A 13859-nucleotide genomic window follows, 5' to 3' on the forward strand; every position below is an offset into this window, starting at 1 on the left:
TGAGCTGGTTTATTTTACCTTGAATGTTAGAGATGGAAAATGTCTATAGGCTACAAAGGGAAAGCTCGGGTCTAAATAACTGCCTGGGAACTTGTCACTTTTGTTTTAGGAACAGTCTCTTGTACTGGTCTGAGGAGGAAGGCATATGCTTTCCATGCTGGGGTTCTATTTGGGCACATCAGCCAGCCAAAGAATACCAAGTTTTCAGGCATTGCCACAGCAGCAGGAGGAATGCCTGCTTCCTCGGGCCACAAGCCCTACCCTCATGTGGTTTCTACCTCCACCACATTAACACCTCTATTTAGAAAGGTTGACCCATCATCATAACCACCTCTGAAAATTGTATCTGGTCAAAAGCATCAGTTCATTTTGGATTCTTACCAAAACTGAAGTTTTTTTTTTCCCTATAAATGCGGTATCTTTCTCATGAAAGCATACAGCTCTTACAAGAAATTGAGAATATAGTTTTTGGGTGGGTGGGGGGAATCCCTTGCCCTTCTTTTCCGAGTGCCAACCTCACAAAATCTGGTACCACATGTCTTGGGATTTTGTCATGGGAGATGATTCAGTTAATTAACACACTGCTCTCACGTACACTTGGAAAAAGAGGTTCAGTTTCCTTTGGTTCCTGACAAAGCTGCTTATGATACATACCTGGTGCTGGTGCTTTCCTCCATACATTTCATTACAGGCTATATTTAGCACCTCGTCTGAGGCCCGGAGGTTCGCCGTCTCCTATGTAGCATGTCTCCGCTTTCATGCCTGCTGCAAAGTGCCCACATTGCTATCTAGCACCCTGTGTCCCCACTGAGGATAGTGACATCTAGACAAACATATGTCAGTTGTCGAAGACAGCCCTAGTGCTTGGGAGGCCTGACTGTGCAGTAGCGATGAACACTGGATATCCTACGGAAAAAACCCTTGTCGTAGATTTGAAAAAAGGTCTCAGCGTTTGACCACGCGTTCCTTCCGTCACAAGTGACGGGCCGCATTTTCGGGGCCCTTTCACACTCGGGGAGGAACTGCGCGCGGGCCGCCGCAGGGTGCCTGCGGAGGGCAGCACAAACACTTCCCTCGCTCCACTAGGATGGTGTTTGTTGCTTATCAATTTGTTAGAGCGCTTTACGCAGGACTCAGTCCATCCGCATCGCACGTGGGTCTGTGACGTCACGCCGGGCTTAGCCGACTCCGAAGGCACCCTCCCACTGCGCCCATCAAAGCCAGAACCAAACAGAACTGGTGGACCGCACACCACCTCCCAGCGCCAGCACCCGTGCGCCTGCCTTTATAGCAAGCCGGAGAGGGGCGGAGCCGGCAGGCGCCGCGACGTAATGACGTCAGGCCCAGCGGAGGGCGGGGCTAGGGCGGCGGCGTGCGCTCGGGTACCTCGGGCGCCTCCGCGTCGTCGTCCTCCTCCTCCGCTTCCCCCTCAGCGTTCTCCTTCTCGCCGTCCTCCTCCGGGACCCCCTCCTCAGCGTCCCCCTCCCCAGCGTCCCCTCTGCGCCCTCCCCTTCGGTTTCCCTTGGCCGCCCGCAGTCGCCATGGGCCCGCGCCCGTCGCGCCGCCGGGCCGAGGACAGCTGAGGCGCGGTGCGAAGATGGGCGAGGGCGAAGCAGGGCCCGAGCGCCAGCCCGAGCAGCCCGGGCGCCCCGCGCGCGCCCGCTCGCGCCGCCGCGGGGATGCCCGCGCCCGCCGCCGCGCCCTGAGCGCCTTTGTCTGCCGCCCGCGCCGCCCGCCGCATCACTGGCCTCGCGGGCCCGCGCCGTGGCCGGGGGCGCGCCCATGAAGATGGAGCCAGGCCGACCGGCCTCCCCCGCGGGCGGCCGGGGCCCAGACCCAGAGCCCGGCGGGCCCGCGGCCGCCCCGCGCACGCCCGCCGCCCCCTCCCCGCGCATGGGGCTCTGTCCGCAGGACCCCGCCGTCGGCGCAATTGCCGGGCGGGTTGCGGGCCCGGAGCGGCGGCCTCAGCGTGCCGGCCAGGAGCCCGACCCTGACCCGCCGCTGCTGGAACTCGGCCCACTTTTTTCTTGGACTACGGAGCCTGAGGGTGACGGCCCCGCAAGTTGCCCGCACAGCGCGTCTGTCCCCGCGCAGGATTTTAGCCGCAGCCACCACCTGAGGGGCGAGGTCGATTTTTTCCCTTCCTTCCCCTCGCCCACGGTGGGCGAGCCGGCGCTGGAGGTGGGTCCCGGGGACCCCGACCGGCCCTCGGACTTCAGCCAGACCCTCCCCCTAGCGAGCGAGTCCTCGGGGTGTCCGGAGGATGGCCCCCGCCTCCGGGCCGTGTTCGATGCCCTGGACGGGGATGGGGACGGCTTCGTCCGCATCGAGGACTTCGTCCAGTTCGCCACCGTCTACGGGGCAGAGCAGGTAACTCGCAGCCTGGGAGCCTGGCCCCGTGCGGTGGTCGCGGGGTGCACTGTTAAGGCCAAGGGTCCCGCGTTCTCTTTTGATTCACTTCTGTCAGTACCTCTTCCCCCTTTAATGAGGTTCTATTCCTGGGAGTCAGTTTTTTTCCTTGCCATTCCAAGCCACACAAGCTGGATCTTTCCTAAATCGAGGGGTGCTCCTGGCTTGGGAACATGTCCCCAGGCTGCCCGATAGACTGGCCCCCTGCATGGGTAAGTGCTAGCGGTTCCGCCAGCTGAGCGCCCAGGTTTGGCTTGGCTGAAGTAGTACTCTCCTTGGGTCTGCAAAGTCGAGGCTGCACTTGGACGCTGAAGATCATGTTAATAGACACCTATTTTAAGCGCAGTTACTTTACTGTGTGTGATTGGCATATGTTCTACGTAAATTCGTTAGCTTACTGTTTGGGAGACAGTGAACTCTAAAAATTTTCACTTCCGTACCTTCTGTGCAGAGGGGAAAGAGATGAACCCTGGTAGGTGGGGAATGAGCCTCAGAGCACCGTGGTGAATGCAGACTCGAGTAGAACTCCACTCGGGACACCTCCACTCTTGTAGGACAGGTGAGATGCTGGACAGGAATGCACAGTGCAGTGTGGCAGGTGTCCCCTGAAGCTCCCAATGCCTTGGCTGCTTTGGGAGGTGGGCCTCAAGACCCAGGCCTTCCCTCTCCTCCCCCTCCAGCACTTATGGAAGTTAAGGTGAAGAAGGCATCAGGACTGTGTGTTCTGCAGTTAACCCAAATAGACATTAAGTAGATTACTAGTGTTAACGTTTAAATATTTTATTTAGCAGTGGAAAATCCCTAAAATGCTGATCTGCTAGGTTTTGTATTTTATTGACTTCTCACACGTGCAGACAGTTGTTAAGTGGGTGTTCAGTTTAAGTGGGTGTTAAGTGGGTGTACAGATGCATGTTTAAACCAAGAGATCTTTAAGAGGTAGAATTACACCCTACCATTTAGGGTGTCTGTCATAACATTAAGAACCTTTATCCGTGTACCCCTTGAGGGTTCAGTGTCCGTTAAGCTGTCATGTAAAGAACTGGCTCATCCTGAGTCAGGGCTCCTTGTTGAGTTTTCAGCCTGGGAAGATGTGCAAGCCTCTGTGGGCATCCTGAATGTTGGGGTCAGTGTGACCCTCCTGTTTAGCTCTGGGTTGGAAGATCTTGCTCAGGATGGTCTTCCATCTCTTAGTTTAATGGGCAGAGAGATAGATACATGACTGACAATTTCCGGTATGGTTAACGTGGATTGTGATTGCTGGTTCAAGTTTTTTTATGTTTTTTTCTTTTTGCCCCTGGGCTGAAGAGCACCTTGGGTATCCTTGGTTGTTTTTAACTAGTGTGATGTGTCTTTTCTCCAAACACACCCTTCCTCGTTACACCAATCAAAGATGTTAGGAAAGTGGGACTTTTGTTCCTCTTTACCATAATCTGACCCCAGTCTCTACCTTACAGCTTAAGTGAGGCTCATTTATATTTTCATTGGATCATCAACCTTTCTTTGAGGTGACAGTAGGCAGACAGGATTCATCCTACTTGACAGGAAACTGGAGGCCCAGAAAGGTTAAATAACTTCCCAAGGCCTCAGAGATTGTCAGTGCCAGAACTAGGACTTGAACTAGGCCTTTTGGGTCTTAAGGTTTAGATGGCTTTCAGCTTAGGTTTGGTGGCCCTAAATATTCCCACAAAGTGTCATCTCATTGATTTCCATAAAATCCTTTTCATTTGAAAACCACCTTCTGTTGAAACATTCTTATTGATCACAGTGGGAAAAACTTTGGGTTGCTATTGGGGGCTGAGATTTTTGTCAGTACAAAGTAGAAATGAGTCAACATTCTTTGCTCTGATAGCTCCTGGTGGAATGTTAAGTTTAAGGGTAAGGCAGGGATGACTCAGGATTTGGTGGGGATGGGCGAGTTGGGGAGATCTGTGGCATTGCCCCTTCTGTCTGCTCTCCTAGACTGCTCAGGAAGAAGTAATGTGGGATGTGATCTAAGTACCTGACTTACATGAGCTTCCTGGGATGATGAAGAGAGCTCTTGTTTTGGAGCAGATAATTAACAGGGTAATGAAAGGTTGATTTTTGTGTCTGTAAGCTTTGCTAGCCTTGGTTATGACTCAGGCTTGCTTTTCCAAGTCCAGTGTTGAAATACATTATAGAAAAGCAAAGAAAAGAAATACACTTTGACGGTGAAGTAGTTTGGGAAAAAGTAAAAAATTCTACATTATGATAAATATTTTTTATTTTTTAAAATGAAAAATCTTGTACATATATAAGAATAGAGAGACTAATCTAGTGAAACACTCTACCTGTCCCCAAGTCATCGCTCAGTGTTCACAGTCTTGCTTCATCTGTAAACTCACCACTCCCCACCCCCAGATTACTTTTGAAGCACATACTTGACATTTCATCCATAAATAGCTGAAAGATAAGAACTCTTTTTAAAAATTCGTGATTTTTTTTTAAAACCATAGGAACAGTTTGGATAAGCTGGATAGATAACAGCAATAAAGATGATAAATTTTTGTACTTTCCACCTGAGATTTCAAAATACTGAATGCATGAGACTCTTAGGCTGGTCACATTACTGTCCTTGATGATAGCAACTAGATTATCTGGGTTACTGTCAAATTTTCAAAGGTAGCATGTTCATTCTCTCTTATGTAATCTGTTTATGAAGGAAGCTTTTTAAATTATTTAAGTGGATTATCTGAATTTTTAATAGACGCCGTTCCCATTCAGAATACAGATGGCTTTTGTGACCCTCTTTCTTTAGCAGTGTCATGGTGTGTTTGGATCTCATTACATCATCTGGTGATAGATCAGGTGTGGTGTAATATAACAGTGTTAGCAGGAATCAGGAGGAGAAAGAGGACTACTGTGGAGCTTTCTGGTTGTGTTTTCTTGAAATAGGAATTTACAGTCATATATGCCAGACACTAGTTGTGAGTTTGGAACAGGTTATTTTTAAGGTCTCTGCTAGATTCCTCATTGACATGACCCCTTCATACTGAGAGGACTGATGGTTTTGTACTCAACACCAATGTAGAAAGCGGAAATTGCAAAATAAATTATAAGTATTATGAGAAAGGATTAGTTTCTTTTGGTTTTGCTTTCCAAAGAAATTAATTATAATTGTAAAGATTTTCACATTTTATTACAGCACTCACATAAGCATTTATGTTTTAACAGTCACTGATTCTTTCCAGAGAACCCTTCACGTTGGAGCACTGAATGCCCTTCAGTCACCTTGTGGTCTGTCTGCCATTCTCAGTACTTGCATGTAGGCTGCTGAAGGAAGTGTTGATGCACAGGTCTCCCTGCCTTTCTTTCCTGCACCTCTGCTGGTAGGCAGTTGGAACTCCCCAGGGACATTTGGCTGCACCTTTTAGTTGCTTCAGTGTCCTTTGCAGTTTCTGTCCTAGCCTTGGATTTGTGTGTGTCTATGTGTGAGTGAGAGAGAATGAGCATGTGTACATGAACAGGTGCATATAGGAACTAGTGTGTGTGTCAGGGTCTGTGTACAGATGAACTGTTAAAAGGCAGATGATCCTGTCTGTGCTTGAATCACAGGCAATTTTGTTAGTGTCTTAAAAAACACCTTTTTTATAATGTAAATGTAATACATGCTTATTATTTTAAAAAAACTGGAGAATACAGAATGGTATAAAATATAAAGCAAAAAATGATCATTGTCTTGAGAAAAACACTATTAGCATTTTAATGCATTTCCTTCCAGACTTTTTTGTACACATACACACACAACTTTGTATAGAAGTATGTAATTTGAGATCATATTGGGTAGAAGAAGCTCATTATTTTTATAGATGTTCCTTGTTTTAAAAAAGTGAAATAATACAAATAAGCAAAATAAAAAATGAGAATCACCTATAATCCCACCATCCAGAGATAACTACTTAGTATTTAATATGTAAATTAAAATATGTGTAATAAATGTTTCATTGTCCCCAAATGGTATAGTTCCACGTCTGTTGTTATGAACCTGCTTTTACCTGTTTTTTAAAAACTGAGGATCTCAGGTGTATACATTTATCCTTCTATATGGAGGGTTTTGCTTTCCAGGACTCCCCACTCCCCCTCTTGGACGCTAAAATCCTCGGAAGCTCTAGTTCCTTATATAAAATGGTGTTTATTTGCTTATAACCTACACACATCCTCCCATATACTTTAAAACATCCTCCTTTTACTTATGTAATACAATGTAAATGCCACACAGTTTTAAATATAATATAAATGCTATGTATATAGTTGACAGCATGGGGCAAATTCAAGTTTTGCTTTTTGGAACATACTGGAATTTTTCCCCTGAATATTTTTGACCTTTGGTCCGTTGAATCTGTGGATGTGAAACACAGATATGGAGGGTGAACTATACTTTAATAGAAGTCAAAGGTTTATAGAATATAACCAAGGAAGATTCAGCATCGTTAGGGATTATTCCAGTGTAGGACCTAACATATAGGAGGAATTTAATAACATGTAGACCACACTGACAAGGTTGTAAAGAACACTAAGTTTATGGTTGCTTCCTTTTCAGACACTTTGTTCAAATGCCGGAAATAGGGACTAAACATTAATTATAATCGAAAATATCAGACTAAAGGTTTAGGCATCCATTGAAGACTGTTATGGGGCCCTTGAAAGTACTTTTGTGATAGTTGCAAGGTCTCCAAAGTAACTTAGATTATCACTTCTGATATTAGCGGATAGTTGTGTATAGATTGTACATATACCATGATTTTAACTGTAAAAATTATCCCCGTGAAAAAAGTCTTGAAGAAAATATTTTTTTCAGTAGAAGTTTTCAACAGTTTCAAATAGACTATTGACTATTTTCAATAGTAGATTTTGTTGTGTTACAAAGGAAATATTAAAAATTACTTTTAGTTATGTGAGTATGTTGGGAGATGTGTTTGTAGGAGTAGGGGTGGGGTGAAAATGGGGCTGGTTTTATTTGAAGTATTGGCCAAATTTTCTATTATGTTACTGATTTTAATTAATTTGAAAAGTAGTTCCTGTACACCTATAAACTAAAGAGTAAAGATGAATCTAGTAAAAAATTTCATTATACCATCTTTAGAAATAAAAATGTAAATAAATCCTAAAGAGAAAATATTTACTTGTTTTACTTTGACTCAGTTAAGATTTTAGGTCAATATACAAAATACATCTAAAGAAACTCAGATTTTCTAGTAAATTTAAAAACTTTATAGAACACTAAACTGGAATGTTAATGTACTTATCGAAGATGGATTGTTAATTTTTATTGATACTTAGAAAAATGCATGTTAGAAAATGCCTATAATTCTCGAGGGTTGGCTTCCAGATGGGCATTGTGCTTTCATCAATATTTAACATCAGTATCTAACATAAGTAACTAAGAACTCTCTGGTGAAAAGAATGGCACTGACTGCATTGTAATTTTCAAAAGTTTTTGAGCAGTAGATTAGCACAAATGGATTAAGTATCATTGTTAGGGAGGAAAAGAAATTTTTTCGGTAGGTACAGTTTTCTGTCTAAATATTTAGTACTTTTATGCAAGTTGGTATAACTCTGGTTACAGTCTTTAGTATTGTGTTTGTCATAAATTTCAGAACCAGAGCCAGGGGTCCTGCCTCCTTGTCTATATGCCTCTTGCTGGGCAAGTTGAGCCTTGGGCTCACAACAGCAAGCCTTGATGGGTGCTGCCCCTTTTCTGTAGGGACATATTGTGGGTATTGAGGATGGATTCTCTGAGTGTGACAAACCAGAGGGTTGGTAACATTTTAGTATTATTAGTTGTAAACACAGGAAGCACTATCACTGTGTATTATATTAAGCACTTGTGTACACAGGATCTATATGTTGATAACTTGGGATTTCTAAAATCCCAGGTAATTTTAGCTGTTTTCTTGAAATCCCAGTGATGTTTCTGAAGATCTTAAAGATTTAAGGATAGACAAGTCCTGTAATTCTTGTTTGTTAAATGATCTATTTTGCTTTTTCTTTTGTTGAATACTTTTTAAAAACCTTTGCAAAAGTTTTAGATCTTCCTGTGCCCACAGGTGAATAGTCCTTTATAGTCAGAAATGAGCCTGTCTGTTTATATCCCTGTTTTGAGCAAGGGCTCCAGGGTATTGGAAATGTACCAGTGTTGTTGATGATGGAGGACTTCATGATTCATGTTCTTTTTTATTTCACATATTTTATTCTGATTTTTCTTTAAACAAATTTAATCAGCTTAAAGCCTAAAACTCAGGTTATGGCTGATGTGGTGGTACCTGTTGGCTCAGTCATAGGTGGTTATCTGTTCAATCAGAGGCATTGTTCAGTATTGTAAAGACTTCTGTTGCCATAAATCATTGGGTCAGTAAACAGAACAATGGCTTAGCATTTTAGTGTCACTAGCAATCCAAGGGTGTTTTGTAAACCTTTTTGTTTAGTTTAAGCTTCCTGCCAGTGAACACGTTAATCATATTTTTTTAAAGTTAAATGGAAAAAAAAAAGGACCTGCTGTATAGCACAGGGAACTGTATTCAATATCTTGTAATAACCTATAATGGAAAATAATTTGAAAGAGAATGTATATATATATATATATATATATATATATATATATATAACTGAATCACTACTATACACTTGAAACTAGCACACATTGTAAGTCAACTATACTTCAGTTTAAAAAAATAAAATTTAAAAAAGTCAAATGGTAATTTAAAATTTACTAATAAATTGCTTGAGCCACAATAAAAGTAAAAATCCACATTGATTAGAGAGATTAGCATTTTTTTGAAAGCCTACCTTTTTAAAATCTTCAGCAGTGAGAATACTTTTCTAATCTGACAAGAATGAGGGTGGTTGAAAGGTTGTGAGCTGTGGGAGAGACCTGAGAGATGGCAGCCTCCTGGCTTTCCTCTGAGCACTGTTAGAGTTGGTGGGCTCTGTGTCAGGTCCATCCTGGATCTCCTGACCACGCCCTGTGCAGGAGCCTAGGTCTTCACCTGGAAGATTGGGGAGGCACAGCCAGCCCAGGGCACCTCTCTCGCCCCAGTGTTCTTGAGTAGTGGTTCTCAGTAAGATTTTTTTAAAATCGTATGAGTCACGGATAAAAGGCTGATATAAAAACTCTTAGAAGTCAAAGGGAAAAAAACACTAAAAGCTGATAGAAGAATGGACAAAAGATATGAAAACATTGCATAGAAAAAGATATACAGACAGCCTTTAAATACGTGAAAAGATGCTCAGCTTCACTCATGATAAAAGAAATGCATATTAAAATCTCTGAGGTAACATTTCTCATGCATCTTGATGAAATTGTAAAAGCTTGGACACTTCCTTTTGATGAGACTCTTGAGAAACAGGCACGTTCTCACATTGCTGGTGGGACTGCAGAGTAGTACAGTTCTCATCGAGGGGAGCTGGGCAGTACCTTTGTGTGCAGTTACCTTCAGTGAGACAGTCATTTTCCCCAAGGATGCACCTCCACAGACATAAAGCATAAGATGCACAAGGTTATTCACTGCAGCATTATCTGTGATATAAAAATGGAAACAACCTAAATGTCCATCCCGGATGAATGAACTGTGGAAAATCCACTTAACAGAGAACTGTGCAGCTGCAGAAATAAAAGAGGAAGATTCCCTATGAACTGGTAGAGAGTCATATCCAAGAATATTAAGTGAAAAAGTACAAATTAATCTGCATAGTATATGGTAAGAAAGAATGGGTGCTGTGTGATGCCTCTTATAGAAGTTTCCTTGAGTTAATTATGGAAACGGAAAGTAGAATGGTGGTTGCCAGGGGAAGGGGGAATGGGGAATTAGTGTTTAATGGGTAGAATTTCAGTTGAGGAAGATGAAAAAGTCCCAGAGATGGATAATGGTGGTGATTGTACAGTGTGAATGTACTCAGTGCCACAAGAGCTGTATACTTTAAAACGGTTGACTTACCTCAGTTTAAAAAAAGAGAGGTTAGGGGGAAGAGATGAAGGATCTGAGGCTCAGAACCCTGAGTGATGGACTTCAGCTCAGAGGAGGAGAAATTGACAGAAAGAATAAGAAACCTCGACCCCTAGACTGGGCTCTTCTCTTCATCTATCTTCCCAGCCTATAGTCCGGATCCTCCACCCATCTGAGGCTTCAGTAGTCACAGGCTCCAGGACAGGGTCTGACTGGAAAGAGAGAAAAAGAAAGAGATGGGGGAAGGAAAGGAAGGGTAGGGAGAGAGGGAGAAGAAAAGGAAGAAAGGGAGAAGAGGGGAAGAAGAATATGTATATATTATAAACCAATTATACTTCAATAAAATTTTTTAATGAATATGTATTTGCAAAAAGAAACATATGAAGGATAGACAAGAAACTAATTAAGATAGTTTCTTTGAGTAGGTGGGAGCAAGGTGTAAGGGATCTGGATGGGAGTGAAACTTATCTGAGTATGCCTTTTTATATAATTTTGACTTTAAAATATTCTTATTTTTTATTTTTTTTATTTTGGTGGTGGTAGGGGAGGTAGTTAGGTTTATTTATGTTTAGAGGAGGTACTGGGGATTGAACCAAGGACTGTGCATACTAAGCATGCACTGTACCACTTGAGCTATACCCTCCCCTCCTAATTTTGACTTTTTGAACCATGCAAATATTCTCCATATTCAAAAAATAAAACAATGATAGAAAAAAGGTGAATTCAAATAGAAACAAATGAACTTGGAAGTATATTGAATTAATAGCATAACCATATAGGAAAGAAAAATTCAAGTCAAACATATAGTACTCTATTCCTTTAGTGGGATGTATTCAGAAGAAAAGAAACTACAAAGAAACAACTACAAAGTAGGCTTCTTGCCTGTTGATTAGAGTAGTAGTTCTCAAGTTACTTTGGTTGTATTTTAGGATAAGGCAAATATGTAAACATACTGGTGTTGGGAACAGGTTCTCTGGGAGAAAAGAGAGGAAGTGTGGTGTGGAAGAGGTGAGGAAGGACCTTGTTGTCTTGGGGTCAAAATAGAGTTATCAGTATGAATACATGATTTAAAAAGTTCCTAGGTTTGTCTTCTGAGAGGGTCTGGGAGCAATGACCCCAGTAGCAGTGAGTACACCTAGTCCCCAGATCTCGGTTGTCAAGTACCATTTTCCACTGAAGCAATCAGGGATCTTTGGAGAAATGACTTATTCCAGGTTATGGGCAGGGAAAATTCATTGTCAGCCTGGATTATCTTATACCAAAAGGACGGAAGTGTTCAAAAATTGATGGAGATGTGTCAAAAAAAAGCAGCAGTTTCTACTGCGCAGATCTGGGGCATTCTGAGCACGCACAAAAAATAATGATAATGGATATGTTAAGTTTAAGAAGTCCATGGTACACAGAGGGTAAAAATCAGTCATAGTGATACTCCAGAGCATGGGTGCATGGGGGCTCTTCAGACTACTGTCAGTCAGAGGGGGAAGACTGACATTAGAGAGTCAGTGTTCTGCAGCCACCAGGGTACTAGTTGATTCAGGCAAGGATCATCAGTGGTTGCCACAAAACACTGTGTAAACATGTGTCAGGGGTTGCGGGAGTGGGACAGGATACTCACAGTGAAATATCTTTCCATTAATGATAGATTACAAAGGGGAAAAAATGTCTTTATATTGGAGAAGTCTGGCAGACTCCACCTCGACCAGGTAGTCAAACTCAGACTCCCCCGTAATGGGCAGATTATGTGTCCCTCTATGGGAGGCACAGGGAGAGATGACATTCTTGCCAAAAATGTTTGACCTTAGTCATGTAATGAGGAATAATCAGACCCAGACTGAAGGGTGTCTACCCGACAGCTGCTCGGACTCTTCAGATATCAGTGTCGTTAAAAGGGTCGGGAACCTAGATTGAAGAAGACTAAAGAATCGTGACAGCTAATGCCTGGCTCTTGATTGGATCCTGAATTTAAATTAAAAAACTACAAAGGCCATTATTGGGATGTTTGGGAAGATGTGAATATAGACAGAGTACTTGATAATGACAGTGTTAAATTTCTGGGGTGTCATAATGCTATCGTAATTATGTAGGAGGACGGTCCCTGTTCCTAGGAAATGCATTTTGGAAGGATTTAGGGAGGTATCATGATGTCTATAATATATTTTTAATAGTTCCACAAAAAAAGTGTGTGTATGTATAAAGAGCCGTAAAGCCAACATGGAAGGACATTAACCATCGATGACTCTTGGGGCGGGATGTCCAGATGTTCCTTGTATTATGTGAACTTTACAGTGAGCTGGATGTATTTCAAAATAAAAAGGAAAAATACAATACGGGAAGTTCACTGATGACCATTTATACTTCATCCTATATGGTATGTTAGATTTTGTAGCTCTTACCAGTCTTGGAAACAACCAACAAAAAGAAACAGAAAACCTCCTTTGTTCTCAAACAAGTGAAAGGAACATTACACACAAAAAAGGTTTTACTTCTCATTAACTCAACCCCTAATCTAGCATTTTTTGGGTCATAGATGACATGGGGTGTGAAATGACCCTTTTTTTTTTGACATGGGTTGAAATGGGAGATTGAAAACTCCTCTTAAACTAGGAATAGCTGAGTGGTGAAACCATGTTCCTGTTTATCAAGAGATTCTCCTTCCCTGAGGGATGTAAATGTCTTATTCAACCTACTGGTTCACTCAATAGGAAATTTAGAGAGAGCTTCCTTCTCTCCTCTCTAGAGATGGTGTTCAGATGGGATAAACCCATATTTGAATAAATACATGAAAGGAGCTTAGAAGTGCATAGAGGACCTGAAGATTAATTTCTTGTTTCAGGGTAACTTCATGTGTTTTCTGCCTTGTGTTTTGTCATGAAAGTGGTCAGATGCTACTGTGGAGCTGTTGGGTATGTGGCTTGTTTCATTGTGTATGTAGGTATTGACCAAGTGCAGCAAAATGGGTTTGTGGTGGTGGGTTGTTTTAAGCCTCAGAGTTGCCCGTTCTCACTGCTAGTGATGTAGAAAGCATTTAAATATGGTTAAATATATTTTGTGACCTTTTGGTGATGGTCAGGAGAGTCCTTGTGTAGGTTGTTGATGCCTTAGGCTACTGATTCATACATAAACTTTTTGTCTCAGACCCTGTTACATTGTTCAGTGTTATTGAGGACCAACTAGCTTTTGTTTATATGGGTTATTTCTGTTGGTCTTTACTGTATTATAAAGTAAAACTTAAAAAAGATCTAAAATATCTTTTTATTAATTCATTAAAAAGAATCCATTACAAATTTTAAAAATAACTGCTTTCTAAAATGGTGAGAAGAGTGGCATTTTATATTTTGGCAAGTCTCTTAAACATCTGGTTTGATTGAAGAGAGCCGGGTTTTTTTTATATCTGCTCCTGGAAGCAATTGGTTGTGTTGTGTAGCCTCTGGAAAATTCTACTGTACCTTCATGAGAGAGTGCAATGGAAGAAAGCAAAGAGCATCTTAG

The 13859-nt window shown here is 42.3% G+C and overlaps 1 protein-coding gene across 6 annotated transcripts in view; it reads left to right on the top strand.

The window, feature by feature from the left end:
• The first annotated feature begins 1353 nt into the window (after nucleotides 1-1353).
• Nucleotides 1354-13859, top strand: part of RAB11FIP3 (RAB11 family interacting protein 3) — a 76020-nt gene continuing 63514 nt past the window's right edge. For 4 of the 6 annotated variants that reach the window (XM_015239163.3, XM_015239166.3, XM_072942295.1 and 1 more), the window contains exon 1: nucleotides 1354-2370. In XM_015239163.3, the coding sequence (XP_015094649.2) occupies nucleotides 1783-2370 (588 nt within the window). In that variant the 5' untranslated portion in view covers nucleotides 1354-1782. The remainder of the gene's footprint in view (nucleotides 2371-13859) is intronic. The other 2 variants (XM_072942297.1, XM_072942298.1) reach the window with 1 other exon arrangement.

This window comes from Vicugna pacos, chromosome 18 (genome assembly GCF_048564905.1).
Source record: "Vicugna pacos chromosome 18, VicPac4, whole genome shotgun sequence".
In the NCBI taxonomy this organism is placed as follows: domain Eukaryota; kingdom Metazoa; phylum Chordata; class Mammalia; order Artiodactyla; family Camelidae; genus Vicugna; species Vicugna pacos.